General features: G+C 35.2%; 1 protein-coding gene across 9 annotated transcripts in view; it reads left to right on the top strand.

The window, feature by feature from the left end:
• TRPM7 (transient receptor potential cation channel subfamily M member 7) overlaps positions 1-19,068 on the top strand; it is a 125,850-nt gene that overhangs the window by 99,771 nt on the left and 7,011 nt on the right. For 4 of the 9 annotated variants that reach the window (XM_029953041.1, XM_029953039.1, XM_029953038.1 and 1 more), the window contains exons 29-39: positions 2,819-2,889; positions 5,333-5,367; positions 7,342-7,367; positions 9,604-9,654; positions 9,738-9,803; positions 10,351-10,634; positions 10,798-10,880; positions 11,038-11,243; positions 14,926-14,977; positions 15,097-15,203; positions 16,168-16,218. In XM_029953041.1, the coding sequence (XP_029808901.1) occupies positions 2,819-2,889; positions 5,333-5,367; positions 7,342-7,367; positions 9,604-9,654; positions 9,738-9,803; positions 10,351-10,634; positions 10,798-10,880; positions 11,038-11,243; positions 14,926-14,977; positions 15,097-15,203; positions 16,168-16,218 (1,032 nt within the window). Of the gene's footprint in view, positions 1-2,818; positions 2,890-5,332; positions 5,368-6,447; positions 6,621-7,341; positions 7,368-9,603; positions 9,655-9,737; positions 9,804-10,350; positions 10,635-10,797; positions 10,881-11,037; positions 11,244-14,925; positions 14,978-15,096; positions 15,204-16,167; positions 16,219-19,068 lie in introns of those variants that run through there. The other 5 variants (XM_029953040.1, XM_029953043.1, XM_029953044.1 and 2 more) reach the window with 4 other exon arrangements.

Genomic DNA, 19,068 nt, shown 5'->3' with positions numbered 1-19,068 from the left:
TAAATTTTAATAGCTAATACATTTATTTGGTTCAAAGTTGAAATACATACACACACAGGCACTTTGAAAATAAGTCTCGGTTTCATTCCAGCCCCACATGTAACTACTGTTATTTTTATTTATCCTTGAGAGTTTCACAGTTACACATCATATCTGACAGCAGTCTTTCCTTCCTTTTGTTTTTTACACAAAGTAATAGACCATACATATGGTTCTGCACCTTCAGTTTGTCACTTGAGGATTAAATGGACCGGGGGTATTTCCATATCAGACGTTTTTATGAGTCAGTTATACATGCATATAAATTTATTATTCAACATTTCATTAATATGCATGTAACATTTATAAGGTTCTTAAGAAAAACGTCACTACCTTGTCCCCCTCACCATCATTTCCCCTTTCATTCTCTTTTGGTATACAGCAGTATCAAGTTGGATGTATTTCAGGAGTGCAAGTTGGTTAAGCATTAACATCAAAAATATAGTTGATGAGGGGCCCCTGGCTGGCTCAGTAGGTAGAGCATTTATTTATTTTTGAGAGACAGAGAGAGACCATGTGATCAAGGGAGGGGCAGAGAGAGAGAGAGAGAGGGAGATACAGAATCTGAAGCAGGCTCCAGTCTCTGAGCTGTCAGCACATAGGGCTTAAACTCAAGAACTGTGAGCTCATGAGCTGAGCCCAAGTTGGACCCTTAACTGACTGAGCCACCCAGGCACCCCTAGAGCATGTGACTCTTGATCTCAGGATTATGAGTTCAAGTCCATATTGGGTATAGAGCTTCCTTTAAAAAAAATATATATATGTATATGTTTATATAAAATTGATGTATGATAGTATCAAATTAGAGGAGAAAAATCATTTGATCATCTCAGTAGGTACAGAAAGGGCATTTGGTACAATTCAGTATCCATTCACAAAGTTCTTAGTAACGTTAGAATGAAGATTCCTTAATCTGAATAAAAGGTTATCTACAAAAAGTTATCACAGATATCTTACTTCATGATACATTGAAAGCCAGATGGGGAACCAAACCAAGGATTCTGGTTGTTAACATTTCTATTTCATATTCTTTTTTTTTTTCCAGTGTGTGGCTTTTTTGTTGTTCTTAGTTTTGGGTGGTTTTTTTTTGTTTTGTTTTGTTTTTTTTTTTTGAGAGAGAGAGAGAGAACATGAGCAGGCAAGGGTCAGAGGGAGAGGGAGACACAGAATCTGAAGCAGACTCCAGGCTCCAAGCTGTTAGCCCAGAGGCCAACACAGGCTTGAACTCACCAACCATGAGATCATGACCCGAGCCAAAGTTAGACCCCTAAAGGACTGAGCCACCCAGGCACCCCTATTTAATATTCTCACTGAAGAAATAAAACAAGAAAAGGATGTGGTAGAAGGGTTAGGAGGGAAGGAAAAAAACCAAAACATTATTTTCAGTAACATAGATGTTATTTCTGAAGTTAAGATGCTTCTAATTTTGCATCCTCATATTTCAGCTTTCAACAATAATTATTGATCTCCTAGTAAGGAAGACAAGGATCCAACTCTTTCTCTTCCTCCTTCCAGAAGACATAAATATATGCATGCACATGCACACACATTTTCTCTTTCCCACCATACAGTTAGAATTTTGGCTAGATCAACAGTAGATTCTATTGGACTGCATTTCTTTAAGATATTCAAATATATAATGCTGTCAGTTTCATCATCTACAAAAAGTTTTGCCCAGACTCTTCTAATGTACTTCAGTCTGGTCTATTTGCCCTCTATACTTGGAATACAAATTTTATTCTAAGATTTCCCATCACCATTCATTCATTCGGAGGTTTTTCTTTACTGTGTCATAAAGTTGTGAATTATAAGTTACTATAGAATTTAACATCCTTGGGGCACTTGGGTGTTTCAGTCGGTTAAGCATCCAGCTTTGGCTCAGATCATGATCTCATGGTTCATGAGTTTGAGCCCCATGTCAAGCTCTATGTAGACAGCTTGGAGCTTGGAGCCTGCTTCGAATTCTGTATCTCCCTCTCTGTCAGCCCCACCCCTGCTATGCTCTGTCTCTCTCTGTCTCTCAAAAATAAATAAAAGTTTAAAAAAAAATTAAAATAATTTAACATCCTGACTTTCTAAAAATAGACTTAATTCTAAAGTCTATTTAGGATAAAATAAGAAGATATGACAAAGAGGCCATTTTAAGTCACAGGAGGAAAGATGAATTATTTTTTCCATTATTGTAAAACTGTATGCGTAAGACTATTAATATGTATAAGATGATTAATTGCAATGTTAGAATGGCAAGAGATTGAAATCATACCAAATGTCTATCAGTAGGAGTTTGGTGGTTATTCTGTACAGTTACTCTACAGCCATAGTATGAAGTTCAATGTAGCATCAAAATAGAATAGAGAAATTTTCTGTGTACTGATATGGAAAGCTCTCCAAGCTTAAAGTTAAACCAACAACAACCCCCCCCAAAATACATAATATGTAACATATATTTACCCTTTATGGTTAAAAAAAGGTAATTGTGTACACACATACACAAAAAATCCATGGGAGGATACACAAAAAATCCATGGGAGGATACACAAGAAATTTGGAAATAGGAAGACTAAAACTTTTTCCTTCAGACTTTTATTTCTTACTGCCTTTTTACAAAAATAAATTGAATAATTTTGATATCCTACCAGGAGACCTGTAGGCCTGTGTAGCTATTGATGTTCAGCAGTGTTAGGGAAAGGACAAATTCTCTTATGAAAGTTATTGTGTTTGGCTAGTTGGTATCAAAATATTTTAGTTGTATAATTTATTTTTTTTAATTTCCTTTAAGTGGAAAGTAGCAATAGAAGGCCATCTACTGAAGAAACTCATGAAGTAGATTCCAAAGCAGCTTTACTACCGGTTTGTACATTTTAATTAATAAATGCATATTTAAAAATATTTATCAAAGAAGAACTAAAAGATGGTGATATTTTGAGGTTATATTTAGCTTTAAAATTTTTTACATTAAAAAACTGACATTGGTGCATTTATTCTTAGAATAAATTAGCAACTTATTCTTTGAAAAAAGTTTCTTCTTATAGTGTGAATAGTTAGGAATTTGTATGTATATATGTGTATTATTTTGTTTTTATCATGTTATGTTTTTCATCATGGTAAATGTAGTCTTTAATCCCCATCCCCTAGTTACTGTGTCCTCCCACCACCTTCCCTGTGTTAACCATCAATTTGTTCTCTATAGTTGAATCTGTTTCTTGGTTTGTCTCTCTCTTTTTGTTTTGTTTTATTTATCCTTTACTCATTTGTTTTCTTCCACATATGAGTGAAATTACATGTATTTGTCTTTGTCTGACTTATTTCACTTAGCATACTACACTTTAGTTCCATGTTGTTACAAATGGCAAGGTTTTATTCTTTTGTATGGCTAAATATTCTGGGGGGGGTGTGCGTGCGTACATACAAACTGTCTTCTTCATGCATTCATCTATTGCTGGACACTTGGGCTCTTTCCATTGTTTGGCTGTTACAAATAATGGTGCAGTAAACACAGGAGTGCATGTATCCCTTTGAGTTAATGTTTTGGTATTTTTGGGTAGATACCTAGTGCAATTACTGTATCATAAGTAGTTCTGTTATTAACTTTTTGAAGAACCTCCAAACTATTTTCCACAGTGGCTCTGCCAATTTGCATTCCCACCAGCAGTGCGTGAAGATTCTTTTTTCTCCACGTCTTCACCAACAGTTGTTATTTCTTATATTTTTGATGTTCACCATTCTTAGAGTTGTGAGGTGTTATCTTCTTGTAGGTGTGATTTGTATTTCCCTGATGATAAGTGATGTTGAGCCTTGTTTCATGTGTCTGTCTGCCATCTGGATATCTTTTTTGGAGAAATCTGTTCATGTCTTCTGCCCAGTTTTTAATTGGATTATTTGTTTTTTGGTTATTGAGTGGTATAAGTTCTTTATATATTTTGGATGCTAACCCTATATCACATATGTTTTTTGCAGATACGTTCTTCTGTAGGTTGCCTTTTAGTTTCGTTGATTGTTTCCTTCACTGTGCAGAAACTTTTTGATAAAGTCACAATAGTTTATTTTTGCTTTTATTTCCCTTGCCTCAGGAATATATCTAAAAAGTGTTGGTATGGCCAGTGTCAGAGAGATTACTATCTGTGTAATACTTAGGAATTTTTAAAGAAAAATTTTATCCAAAAGAAACAAATCTCTTTGTATTGAAACTAGTTGTATGAAGTCATTCCCAGCCAGTCGAAGTAATATTAGATTTTATAAACACTCTTTAAAAGCCTAGTCTGGCATCAAGACATACAGCTGGGAGAAAGTAGAAAGATTGCTCCTTTAGAGTCAAGTACAGAAATCAGTATTCATAATTATTCTGGATCATGAAGAACATTTTAACTTACATTCTGCTATAACGAGATAGATTATATTATGGAAAGTCATGTTATTAAAAAAAATTATTTCAGTGAGGAAAGGGGGTTAGTGAACAGAGTTTCACAGTAACAATTCCTCCTGTTTAGAAGGACCCACCCTGAACCTAAGCTGCACAATTTTGCCACAAAGTAAGTTCCATTGAAGATGACCTGACTGCCAAATTACAGAACTTCTGGGATTCAAGTTACACAAACCTCTAATAACATGAGATAGGAGAATTAATGGTTACAAATGAACAAATAGTACTAATAAAGTGATTAAAACCATAAAAGAGAAGGTATTACAAATAAAAAAATAAAAGATACTACTCAAAAAGTCCTGGAAAATTAGATAAAAATCTAGAATAAAAAGTAACTCAGTGGGAGTTACAATAATATAGATTAGGCACAGCTGCATAGAGAATTATTAAACTGGATCAGAATGTAATTATAGAGTTATAAATAGATGGAAAAAATACAGAATTTAAAAAATATGTGCATTACAGAAAGAGACTTCACTGAACTATGCCTAAATGTTTTTAGCTGTTTGTTTACAGTGTGCGTGATTTTAACTTTACTCTTTTTACTTTGTTGTGTTTTTCTTTTGACAATGAACACATATTAATTAGAGTCATAGAAACAAATACATAATTTAAGAATATAAAATTGTCATCAGAAATAAACTAGCTAGACTATTTATTTTGTAGGAAATAGCACTCATGAAATTGTTTATTCTATCTTGTGGAATGGTCTTATGGTAATTATATACATTTATTATTTTTTTAGTTCAGTTGTATAAACAAGGACTTCACATTAATTTTTCAGACTATAGAAAACAAAACAGGGTTAAATAAGCAGTTATGCTTCATCTAGAGAGATTTTTAATTTTTCTTTGTGTTTGTTTTTTACTAAAGGATTGGTTACAAGATAGACCATCAAACAGAGAAATGTAAGTAAGCTTTTTCTCATTGTTAATCTTAAAAATATCGTAGTTATTGAATTTTTTTTTGTTCTTTGTACCATCTTTTAAAACACTCTATCTGTGAATGATGATTATTTATTTTAACATCTCTTATCTTTACATAAAAGAGATTGGAGAAAAACTCATTTATTGTTATTTAATGTATATATTTAAAATTATAACTTTATATAGTTATATTATCATTATGGTGATGCTATAATTACTACTCTACTAGAATCTTCCTTATAATGATACAATTATAATTTTATTTAGACCTGTTTCCAACTTGCTGTGGAATAAATTTATTCAAAGATCTAGTTTGACACTTTAGTTTTGCACTTGGGTAACAATCTGTGCCCATCATTGTAACTCACAGGCTTCACACCTGGCTTTTGGAAAACACGTTGATAATTAGAGCAATAGACATTAGAAATCCTGCATACAGGGAGATCCATTACAAAGCTGATACGATAAATCCAGAACTGAAAATGGAAACAAAAGGCAGTCTGATAGGTAATCATCCCCAGAAGGTAAAAAATTTTAGTACAGATTAAACATAAAGAAGGATCAAAGGTAATCTATGTATTGCCAGACTGAGAATTAGTATTTTAGGATTCCAAAGGACATTTACAAAAGAAAAAGTCATCTTGTTTTTGTTTTTTTTTAATATTTGTTTATTTTTGAAAGAAGGAGAGACAGAATATGAATTGAGGAGGGGCAGTAAAGAGGGAGACACAGAATCCGAAGCAGGCTCCAGGCTCTGACTATGGAGAGTTGCTTTCTGATATGGACTATTTGATTAGGAACCACAGTGTTTTCCCCATTTCTTTCTCTGCATCAGAAATATATGTGACTATAAAGAGAAGAAAATAAACCAGTTGCCACATGAGTATGCAGCGTTCAAGTTCTTTGGATATTCTGGGCCTTGTGTGGCACTTGGAAAATCAAACTGTAATCAGATCTCTTCAGAGTATACTATCTTTTATAACCAAAGCCATAGGATGTAAATACAGAATAGGTACTTGAAGTTGATGTTAACTCAGCTAACAAGAGAACATTGTCTTACAGAATGGTGACCCATAGAAGTACCCATAAAGGTGGAGTTGGTCAGCACTCTTTGGGTGGTGAGAAAAGAGTAGTTTATCAACAGCAAAGGAATGATGCTAGGGTCAAAATACTTCTTCTAATAAAATATTTATATTAAGGTGAAAATCAATAACAACCATCAGATCAGATAGAAGGTAAGAGCTGGAAAGAGACTGCAGAGGTTCTTTACTTCAAAGGTCCTTTTTTGAATCGAATATTTTTTTATTCTTGAGCAAGGCCATAGCTCTATGATGGGAGAGCTAAGCCTCTAACCCATTTTACCTGATTCTCACTGCATTCTCCTTTCTACTATATATCTGTCTCTCTAATTTGTACTGGAATCCATGAGATTAATAGAACTTCCACTTGGCACCAATATGTGTATAAGTAAATATATTCAACATTGGGGAAAAAATTTTTTTTCAACCTTATAAATTGAGTTTTACCAAATAACATCTATTTGCTATTCTCTCAGTTCTTTGCCCATCAATTCTGTTGAAGTATTTTTACTTCTGCAAATTCTGCAAGGTCATTTCAAGCTATTCTTATAGTATAGCATAGTGTAGTTTAAAATTTACCTCCATGAATAGAGAAGTCAGTTAGTACTGAACCTTCAGTTTAATAGCAATCTACTAATTAATATTTATGTAAGCATAAATTGGAGGTACAAGTTGTTGATAAAGTATATATATTTATATCCATGTATGAATTTGGCATTGGCTTTAAGGGAAACGCATATATTCAAACAAAAGTGAATCTAGGTCTCAGAATTATTTTAATAATGTTAAAGTATTAATAACTTTACAAAATAAATTATGTGGTAGACAAAACTAAAATTGTGTCACAACTCATATTTTTGGTGTTTTTTTTTTTTAGGCCATCTGAAGAAGGAACGTTAAATGGTGAGTCCATGTGGTAGATTTAATGCAAAAAACTGAGGATTATACATGATCTGTTATATTATAGCAAATACCACATTATTCTCGCTAAGAAACTTTAGACTGTGTTTGAAAGAACCAAGCTAGTGAAAAGTTCTTTGCTCAGCTAGTTTCTCTTCAGTGTAGTAGTTTCATAAATACGTGAACTCACCATGTGAATGATATGTCATTACTGTCACCCTACCTCCCTTCATCCCTGTGACCTAGCCTGCTCTTTCCCTGCTATACCCTGTTGTAGGGAATGATACCCTTTCAGTCAGCTAGATAGAACCTGAGAAGGTATTATTCTTGACCCCCTTGACCTTGCACTCACAAAATCCTGTTGTATTTATTTACTTCTTAAATATTTTTAGACTCCATCTTCCACTATACATTGTTCTGCTGCTTTCAGTTCACACTTCATCATTTTTTAAACTTTTATTGAAGTATATATAACATGCCTACAAAAAAATAGAAGGCTCTCAGTGAATTCTCCCCAAGCAAGTATGCCCCTGTAATCAGCACCGGGGTCACAAAACAATATTGCCAATATCCCAGCTCCTCGTGTCCTCTGCCCCTGAATAACATGTAGAGTTTTGTCTCTGTGTGTTTATGGGGCATATAAATGGAATCATGCAGTATGTACTTTTTGTCTGGCTTTTTCCTCCTAACATATGTTTATGAGATTCATCAGTATTTTTGTGTATCATGGTAGTTTGCACATTCTCATTACTGTATAGTATTTCCTTGTATGAATCTATTGAATGTATCCATTCTGTTATTTGATGGGCATTTCAGTAGCTTCCATTGTATGATTATTATGAATAGTGCTGTTATGAGCAGTCTTGTTCATGTTTTTGGGTAAACATATGTATTTGTCTTTTATTGGGCATATACCTAGGAGTGGAATTTGTAGGTGGTAGGGTATGTATATGTTCACATTTAGTAGTTACTATCCCATAGGTTTTTAGAGTTGTGCCACTTAAGCTCCCTTCTAGTCTGTCTTTTATTCTGCCACTAAACTGTTTCTCCTCTGCTTTGCATTTTCCTCACTGTCATTGGTTAAATCGTGTCCTTTCTTAGCATGGCATATTTGGCTCCTAACTAATTGTTATTACTGATGCAGTAGCTTTACCTCCTACAGGCAGGCCTGTACTCCTGCTCATTAGTTTGCAGTCCTGGTTACATATCCAAGTACTTAAGGAGAATCACTTTATGCTGACATACACCTACATAATTAGAATATTTTAGAGTGAGATCTGGGTAGGTGCCCAGTGAAAAAGCCCCATAGGTGATTCTAATTTATGTTTACTATAAATTTATTTGTATCTGTTATACATGACATATACTTATATGTATAAAATTAGTTTTGGAAACTGCTGCTTCTATTCATACTAAACAACTTGGAGTTTCTCAAGTGTAGCATGTGCTTTAGCATTCCATGTCTTTGCAAATGTTGCCCTGACCACACCACTGTCCTCCAGGCTACTCTTTTCCCCCTTCTCTTTGTCTGAGACATCCTTCAACCTTTCTGCAAGCAGAAGGCATTTGGTACCCCTCCTTTATAGTCCTGTGATGTATATATACATCATATATACATATACGTACAGTCCTGTAATATATACGTAGTGTGTATATTTTATAGTATTAAAACTGTTGACTGATTTCCTTCTCAAGACAATAAGTTCTTTTTCATTTATATTCTGTAAACTTTACACAGGGTATGTTCAATTGATTCTTCATTCTTCTCATTACAGTTAAAAAGTAAAGTTCTCAAAAAAAAAAAAGTAAAGTTCTGAAGTACTTTTAAATTTGGAAGAGGGAGGTGCCTCGTTAGCGCAGTAGGTAGCGCGTCAGTCTCATAAATATGGAAGAGGGGTTTTTGGGTATGTTTCACATTCCAGAAGCTCATCTTCTGGTCATCTTTATGGTCAGCCCACTAAAATGGTTACTTCGTTACAGGCTCCAGCTCCTAAAGGTTGAAGACTAAAAGATCTTTTTCTTTTTGAGTGGGGTTGGAGGGTGCAGGAAAAATGTAGCTTATGACAGGAGACTGAACCATCACCTACTTTTTCAGGTATCTGAGTGCACAGTTAGAACTAATCTGGCACAATGAAAAAGGATAATAGAACAAGCACATCATGAGTATACTTTAGTACTTGTTTTTTCTGTTCAGTGAAGAGAGTTTAAAAGGCTTTCATTTGTTTATTTGCCATTTTAGGTCTCGCTTCTCCATTTAAACCAGTTATGGATACAAATTACTATTACTCAGGTCAGTAACTATTAAAAACAAAATCTAACAGTATTTTAAGCTTTTAGAAAGGATTTCATTATTTTTCTCTCATTTTTGTGCAGCTGTGGAAAGAAATAATTTGATGAGATTATCCCAGAGCATTCCATTCACACCTGTGCCTCCAAGAGGTAAATCCAGAAAGTAATGAAGGAGAAAATAAGCCTTTTATTAGTAATGTTATTTTTAGCTGTTGTGTAGAACATGGGCAGTAAATAGAGAGAGGGTCACGTTAAGTGTCAATTTCATATAAATTTTAATTAGCAAGAGTCAGGTGTAGTTTAAATAGAAGGAGTGATGTCTGTATTTCTAGCATATCTGGAAGTAATAGTGTATTCTTATTAAGAAAGGGTCTTAATCCATTGTTTAGTACAGAAAGCATAGATAAATTGACATCAAAAATTTTGTGGAACAGTTACTTTCTTAATGTTTTTCTTGAAAAATGTTCATAATTTCAAAAATGCTTATCATTACTAAAGTACATAATAATAGTAGATTCTTGATTTGTGAGCATCTGTTGCCCTTAAACTTCCTTTATAAAGGAAGTATTACAGCTTTGTCCAAATAATTTTCTGTTTCTTACTTAACCTTAACAAAAGATAGCTGCCAATTTGTATTCTATTTTGTGATTTTAAAGAGTCATAATTTGACCTCAAATTGTGTCCATTCATCTTGCAGGTGAGCCTGTCACAGTGTATCGCTTGGAAGAGAGTTCACCCAGTATACTGAATAACAGCATGTCTTCTTGGTCACAGCTTGGTCTCTGTGCCAAAATAGAGTTTTTAAGTAAAGAGGAGATGGGAGGAGGTTTACGGAGAGCTGTCAAAGTACAGTGTACCTGGTCAGAACATGATATCCTCAAGTCCGGTCATCTTTATATTATCAAATCTTTTCTTCCTGAGGTGATCAACACATGGTCAAGTATTTATAAGGAAGATACAGTCCTGCATCTCTGTCTCAGAGTAAGTGCTAGTGAATGCGTAACATTAGAATATTATTTGAGGTTCGTGTTTTCACTTCTAAAGTATGTTAAACCAAAAAACTCTTCATTTCAATGTTCAATAGGAGGGTTTTTTTGTTTTGTTTTGTTTTGTTTTTTGGTATATTTGTGTTATTGTTCTGTAGGAAATTCAACAACAGAGAGCGGCACAAAAGCTCACATTTGCCTTCAACCAAATGAAACCCAAATCCATACCATATTCTCCAAGGTAAATCTTGAAATTTTTCTGAGATTTTCCAGTTTTATGTGTATAGCATTGTCTTTTGATCTTTAATGCTAAATATTTAATTATTTACCCATTTTAAAGTTCGATTAGAATTTTATTAATAAAACTACTAGTAATATCTGTAACTATTTTTCATAAGGTTCCTTGAAGTTTTCCTGCTGTATTGCCATTCAGCAGGACAGTGGTTTGCTGTGGAAGAATGTATGACTGGAGAATTTAGAAAATACAACAATAATAATGGTGATGAGATTATACCAACTAATACACTGGAAGAAATCATGCTGGCCTTTAGCCATTGGACATATGAATATACAAGAGGGGAGCTATTGGTACTTGATTTACAAGGTAAATTTATTAAAGTGTTGCTAAACTATAATTGTAGGAGGGCTCCTGGATGGCTGAGTCGGTTGAGTGGCCGACTTCGGCTCAGGTCATGATCTTGCAGTTTGTGAGTTTGAGCCCCGCATCCGGCTCTGTGCTAACAGCTCAGAGCCTGGAGCCTTCTTCGGATTCTGTGTCTCCCTCTCTGTCTCTGACCCTCCCTCGCTCATGCTCTGTGTGTCTCTTTCTCCAAAATAAGTAAAAAAAATTAAAGTGAAATTGTACAGTAAGTTCTCACCTATTCATGTGTTATGAATGATATACAGTAATCTTCTAACTTACAGATAGGTAAAACCTCAGGTCAGTAGAAGTTATTAAAAAAGCAAGTCAGTAACAGGCATAGCATATAGCCATCAGGGCCCTGAATAGTGGGATCTTGCTACCTTGATTGTTACTTACGTAATACATACGTTTTGAGGAGCAGAAGCACATGCAGTCCACTTTTCTACTCTTAAATGTGGACATAGCCTTAGTCTTTTAAAACCCTAAAGACTGTTTATTTAAAACAGTAGCATGTGTTCCTGTTGTTCCTGGTGTTTGAACTAAACACCTAAATATTTAGTGGATTAAGACTACTATTTTTTTTGCTTCTGGCCCTTTCGTTCAGGAATTTGGATGGCACAGAGTGGGGATGGCTCATCTCTGCTGTCTCCTCAGAAGGTGCAGATGGCTAGAGAACAAGCGTGGACAGCTTGACTAGAGTCAGATGCCTGAGGCTTCTCTTCACTGACACTGACATCCGAACCCCTCAGTTCTCCACTGAGTGATCTATCCACATGGCTAGTTAGCTGTGGCCCTTGTCATAGCATGGTAGTTTTAGGTAGTGACTTTTACATAGCAGCTAGCTTCCTCCAGAGGTAAAGCAGAAACTCTTAGGATTAGGTCCAGAACTGGCCCAGATCTCGTCTTCTACATTCTACTGGTCAAGGTGGGTAAATAAGGACAGCTCAGTTAAAGACGTGGGGAATGGATTCCAGCACTTGGTGGGTGGAGTAGCATCTATACAAGGAAGGAAAAACTGATCATAACCATTTTTGTAGACAGAATCTGTCATACATGAAAAAGTAAAAAAATGGAAATTATGGCTTGGAAAGGGCACATTTGCTTAGAGCATTGTCTGTTTGCAGGGTCAGAGGAAAATAAAACCCAGCAAGTTGCCAGCTCTGCCTGAGTTGTACTTTCTCATTATAGCTTCCATGATTTTTTTTTCCTGAAAGAGCAGCCTTAATTTCAAGTATCAACATAAACCACATTTCAGAATTACGTAAGAACAGTTATTTAGAATGTTTATCACTTGATGACTTTTTTTGTCACATACATAGTCACAAATAGTAATGGATTTTGCTGAAAAACAAATGGCACGGATTCAAGCTCAAGAAATAAAATCTGGGGGCGCCTGGGTGGCTCAGTCGGTTAAGCGTCCGACTTCGGCTCAGGTCATGATCTCATGGGTCATGGGTTCAGGCCCCACATAGGGCTCTGTGCTAACAGCTAGCTCAGAGCCTGGATCCTGCTTCAGATTCTGTACCTCCCTCTCTCTCTCTGACCCTCCCCTGCTCGCACTGTCTCTCTCTGTCTCTCAAAAATAAATAAAAAACGTTAAAAAAATATAATCTGTGTAAAAATAGCTACCCTTTTCTCAGTAGTTCATCATTTTACATAAATGATTTAATAGTATATAAAGTGAAAACATATATATTATTAGGTCAACCCAATTAAGTAAAAAGGATCTTAAAGTATATTCTTATATAGTATCCTTTAATTATCTTCAAACATGCATAGGAGGCAAAGCCAAACACATTTTGTCTGAATTCTTAATTTAAAAGATTGGAGTTAGGGTGTCTGTCTGGCTCAGTCAGTAGAGCATGCAACTCTTGATCTCATGATCATAAGTTCAAGCCCCATGTTGAACGTAGAGCTTATTTTAAAAAATAAATGAATGAAACTAAGGGCGCCTAAGTGGCTCAGTCGGTTAAGCCTCCAACTTGAGCTCATGTCATGATATCACAGTCCATGAGTTCTAGCCCCGTATTGGGCTCTGTGCTGATAGCTCAGAGCCTGGAACCTGCTTCAGATTCTGTGTTTCCCTCCCTCTCCCCCTCCCCTGCTAGCAATCTGACTCTCTTTCAAAAATAAACTTTTAAAAAATTATTAAAATAAATAAATGAAAATAAAAGATGGGAGTTATTTTCAGTAAACATAGTAGTGATATTCTTTGCATCACATTATTACATTAATATGTTCCTGGAGCCATTTTTCATAGAAATATTTTACACTAGAGGCATCTGGGTGACTCAGTTGGTTGAACATCCAATTCTTGATTTCAGCTCAGGTTCATGAGGTTGAGCCCCACGGGCTCTGCACTAATTGTGTAGAGCCTGCTTGAGATTCTTTCTCATTAAAAAAATATTTTACACCATTACCACAAACAAATTAAACAATATGGAAATATATAAAAATGTTTTCCCATTTTACTGTTTCTCTAACTTTGATGAAGATAAACGCTGTACACAGAGGGGTTTTTTCCTTATTTTTAATCATTTTGTTTGTGATTTTCCTCCAACTGGGATGATGCCGAGTGTGTGTATGTGATTTGTTTTTGTCTACCTAACAATATATCATTGACATCTTTTGGGTCATTACTGATAAATCTGAGTTACTGCTCTTAATAGCTCCATGCATAACCTGGAGTATGGAGGGGTAGCATGATTTATCTGCCCTTTTTTTTCTTTTTTGCTACTGTAAATAATGCTGCAAAAAATATACTCATGTACCACTACTTTCATTTCCATAAAATAGATTTCTGAATTGGCTTAATAAGAGATGAATGCAATTTTAACAGCTACTGGGTGGAAGAGCATCTTACGTTTTCAGAACAGGCTGACACACAGCAGCTACAACAGCGCTGAGATCACTTAATAAATGGTGCTAAACTAAAAAAAAAAAAAAAAAAAGCTACTGGGTTTCTTTCCTAAAAGGTTATAGGAATACATACTAAGCACTATATATGAGTGTCCATTTCTCTACAGACTCTCCAGTACTGAATATCCTTAATCTTTGCCAATCTGATGAGTAGTAGGTCAGTAGGTATTCTTTTATATGTGTAAATAGATAAAAGAGACTGAATATTTAACCACACTTTTAACACCTCTGGGGAAGGATTGAGGTAATGGAAGATGTTCACGATCTTATTCTTTATATAACCTTAGTCTTTTGCAAGAAAATAAATTAAATGTGTTAGTGTATGATTTTTAAAAATCAAAAAACTTTAAAAATGGCCTATAAATTATGCCTTCATGTACCAAAATGTTTTTTGCTAACTAGGGTGAAAAAAGGGGACATCATGTAGGCATTTACATAAGCTGTTTGTTTGCACCTTTGTCAGAAGAAGGTGCCATCAGGACCCCACCTGCCTATCTACCAACTCTGACAGTTAGCTCTTATTCCTGGTGTGGGAGCTGTGTTTGTCTGAAGTGCAGTATTAAGGTCATAAGTTATGAAACATCAAGAGAGAAAAACTATACTCTTGGATAATTTAACATTGTGTAATAATTGATGCTATAAAGTCTCATAACTATTATGCAAATGTCAATGTTTATATCAATTATATAATATAAATTATCTTTTTTTATATATACATGTAAAGGTGTGGGTGAAAATTTGACTGATCCATCTGTGATAAAAGCAGAAGAAAAGAGGTAATAAGTTTTTAATAATTTCATGAGGATATTTTTATAATTTCAAATTCTACATTTCTGTTTGCATAAACTGCCTTTTTTTTTCCCTTGTTTTTTTTTTTTAACTATCAATTCCACAGATCCTGTGATATGGTTTTTGGCCCAGCAAATCTAGGTGAAGATGCAATAAAAAATTTTAGAGCAAAACATCACTGTAATTCTTGTTGTAGAAAGCTTAAACTTCCAGGTAAACATTTTCTTAATCAGTATAATGTATAAATTGTTAGCACATTTGATTACTACAGTTCTTCATAAAGCTGAGGGCATAAATACACATTATTTAATAAGTGGGTATATGTTTTCTTTAATTGCTTTTAAAAATACAAAGTTCATTAATGTAATACATATATTTGTCTGCTTGATGCCAAGAATTATGCTAGATGTTGACAGTACAATAGTGAGCCAGACAAACAATCCCTGACCTCAGTGGAATTTAGTCAAATCTTAGAAACTGACAGGATTAACAGGACCATAATTGATGCCAAATAGAAGAAATAGAACGGATAAGCAGATAAGATAGATTGCCTAAAACTGAAGATTCGAAAGACTAAAGTTAGCCTGGGAAAGAGTTAGGAAAGGAATATTCCATGAAGCAGGAACAAGAACTACAGATATATTCCCTCAGGATTTTAATTTCATTTTTATATTTGAAAAATTACAAGTTATTATTGAATCTAAGTTATAGCACAAATCAGTGGTTCTCACTCTTGGTGTGTATCAGCCTCCCTGTGAACCTTTTTAAAAATTACAGCTTCTTGAGGGGTGCCTCAGTGACTCAGTCAGTTAATCGTCCAACTTCATCTCAGGTCATGACCTCTCAGGTTGTGAGTTCAAGCCCTGCATTGGGCTCTGTGCAGATAGCCTGGAGCCTGCTTCTGATTATGTGTCTCCCTCTTTCTCTGCCCCTCCCCTGTTCATGCTCTGTCTCTCTCTCTCAAAAATAAACATTAAAAAATAAAAATAAATTACAACTGCCTGATACTCACCCTTGTGCAGTATTTTTTAAAGACACTGTCATTACAGCCGATAGATACAAAATACTTAGGAGGTTGAATTTAGGAGCCAGGCTGCATGGGTCCAGAAAATATCTACATTATAGAGGTAATGGGGGTTTTCTGATGTTTTTTTGTTTGTTTCTTGTTTTCTTTCAGAACTAAATGAATTCGTGTTTATGAAGTACTTAGAATGGTGCCAGGCACATAGTAAGCATGTAAATGCTACTGGTTTTTGTGGGGGGCGTTTAATGTTGACTTATGAGGGAGACACAGAATCCGAAGCAGGCTCCAGGCTCTGAGCTGTCAGCACAGAGCCTGATGCGGGGCTCAATCTCACCAACAACAAAGACGGACACCCAACTGACGAGCCACCCAGGCACCCCAATGCTACTGTTTTTAATTGTTGATTGTTAGTATACAGAAATAACCATTAATTTTTGTGTGTGTGTTTTTTTTCCTGTATTGACCTTGGGTTTTTTGTTTGTTTCGGGTTTTTTTGTTTGTTTTTTTGAGTTTTGTTGCTACTGCTTGGGGTTTTTTTTGTTTTCTATTTTGTTTTTTTTTTGTTGACCTTGTATCCTTCAACTAAACTAACTTAATTCTAGGAGTTGTTTTTTTGTGTTTTGTGTTTTTTATTTTTAATGTTTATTTATTTTTGAGACAGAGAGAGACAGTGCGAACAAGGGAAGGGCAGAAAGAGAGGGAGACACAGAATCTGAAACAGGCTCCAGGCTCCAGGCTGTCAGCACAGAACCCAATGCAGGGCTTGAACCCACGAACCATGAGATCATGACCTGAGCTGAAGTCGAATGCTTACCGACTGAGCCACCCAGATGCCCCTCTAGGAGTTGTTTTTGTTTTGTTTTGTAAACTCCATGGAATATTTTGTATAGATGGTAGAGACAGTTCTATTACTTCCTTTTCAGCCCGTATACCTTTTTTCCCCTGGCAAGGAATTCCAGTACAATGTTGAATAGTGAAAGTAGAATCTGCTTTGTTCCTGGTCTTGAAGGGAAAGCCTTCAGCCTTCCACCGTTAACATGTTAGCTTGTAAGACTTTTTTAGATGTTGAGAAAATTTTCTTATACTTCTTGTTTCTTGAAAATGCTTATCCTGAATTGGGGGGTTAAAATTTTGTCAGATTTTTTTTCTGCATATGTTTATGTGGTGATTTATGTTTCCTTCTTTTAATAGGTTAATAGTACATTGTATTACATTGATTTTTGAAATGTTGAACCAGTCATGCATTCAGGACAGGCTACTTTGTCATGATATATTACCATTTTTTATATATTGTTGGACTCACTTTGTTCATATTTTGTTAAGGCTTTTTGCATCTGTATTCATGAAGAATATGGGTCTGTGTGTGTTTGTAGTGTTTTTTTTTTTTTTTTTTTTTACCTTGTTCTATCTTTCTCTTCTTTTGGTATTAGGGTAATATTGACCTTAAAAATAAGTTAGAAGTGTTCACACCTCTTCTGTTTCAGAGAACAGATTGTATAGAATTGATATTCTCTCCATTTTAAATGTTTGATAGAAGTGTCAGGTAAAACTATCTCAGTCTTAAGTTTTCTTTGTCAGATGGTTTTTAAATAACAGTTTAGTATTTTAATTGATGCAGGATTTTTCGGGTCATCTGTTTTTAAATTGAGTTTTAGTACTTTGTGTCTTTCAAGGAATTGGTTTGTTTTACTTAAATTGTCAAATTTATTGGCATAGGGTTATTTATATACTAATCTTATTTTATAATGTCTGGAGTCTAGTGAATCCTCTCTTTCATTATGATACTTTGTTTTTTGTTTCTTGGCCATTCTGGCTAAGGTATATCAGTTCTCTTGATACTTTCAGAGAACCAGCTTTTCTTTTCATTGTTTTACTCTAGTTTCTGTTTTTAGTTTCATTGATTTATTCTCTTTATTATTTCTGTCTTTCAGCTTCCTTTGGGTCATTTGTTCTTTCTCTAGTTTGTTAAAGCAAAAACTTGGATTATTGAATTGAGGCCTTTTATAACAAAACATTTACTGCTATAAATAAATTTTTTTGAAAATTTTAAATGTTTTTATTTTTGTGTGTTTTTAAGTTTATTTATTTATTTATTTTTAAATAATAGTTTATTGTCAAATTGGTTTCCCTATAACACCCAGTGCTTCTCCCCACAAGTGCCCCCTCTCCATGACCATCACCCTCCTTCCTCCCTCCTGGAGCCTCCCCCTTCAGCCCTTGGTTTATTTTCAGTATTCAGTAGTCTCTCATGATTTGTGTCCCTCTCTCTCCCCAACTCTCTTTCCCCCTTCCCCTCCCTATGGTCCTCTGTTAGGTTTCTCTTGTTAGACCTATGAGTGCAAACATATGGTATCTGTCCTTCTCTGCCTGACTTATTTCACTTAGCATGACACCCTCAAGGTCCATCCACTTTGCTACAAATGGCCAGATTTCATTCTTTCTCCTCCATTGTATATATATACCACATCTTCTTTATCCACTCATCAGGTGATGGACATTTTGGCTCTTTCCATGATTTGGCTATTGTAGAAAGTACCACTATGAATATTGGGGTACATGTGCTCCTATGCATCAGCACTTCTGTATCTCCTGGGTAAATCCCTAGCAGCGCTATTGGTGGGTCATAGGGGAGTTCTATGGATAGTTTTTTGAGGAACCTCCACACGGTCTTCCAGAGCGGCTGCACCAGTTTACATTCCCACCAACAGTGTAGGAGAGTGCCCGTCTCTCCACATCCTCGCCAGCATCTATAGTCTCTTGATTTGTTCATTTTAGCCACTCTGATCGGTGTGAGGTGGTATTTCAGTGTGATTTTGATTTGTATTTCCCTGGTGATGAGTGACACTGAGCATCGTTTCATGTGCCTGTTGGCCATCTAGATGTCCTCTTTGGAGAAGTGTCTGTTAGATCTTCTGCCCATTTCTTCACTGGATTATTTGTTTTTCGGGTATGGAGTTTAGTGAGTTCCTTGTAGATTTTAGATACTAGCCCTTTATCTGATATGCCATTTGCCACTATCTTTTCCCATTCTGTCAGTTGCCTATTAGTTTTTTT

This window comes from Suricata suricatta, chromosome 9 (assembly GCF_006229205.1).
Source record: "Suricata suricatta isolate VVHF042 chromosome 9, meerkat_22Aug2017_6uvM2_HiC, whole genome shotgun sequence".
NCBI lineage: Eukaryota > Metazoa > Chordata > Mammalia > Carnivora > Herpestidae > Suricata > Suricata suricatta.
This window is presented reverse-complemented; position numbering and strand designations above follow the sequence as displayed.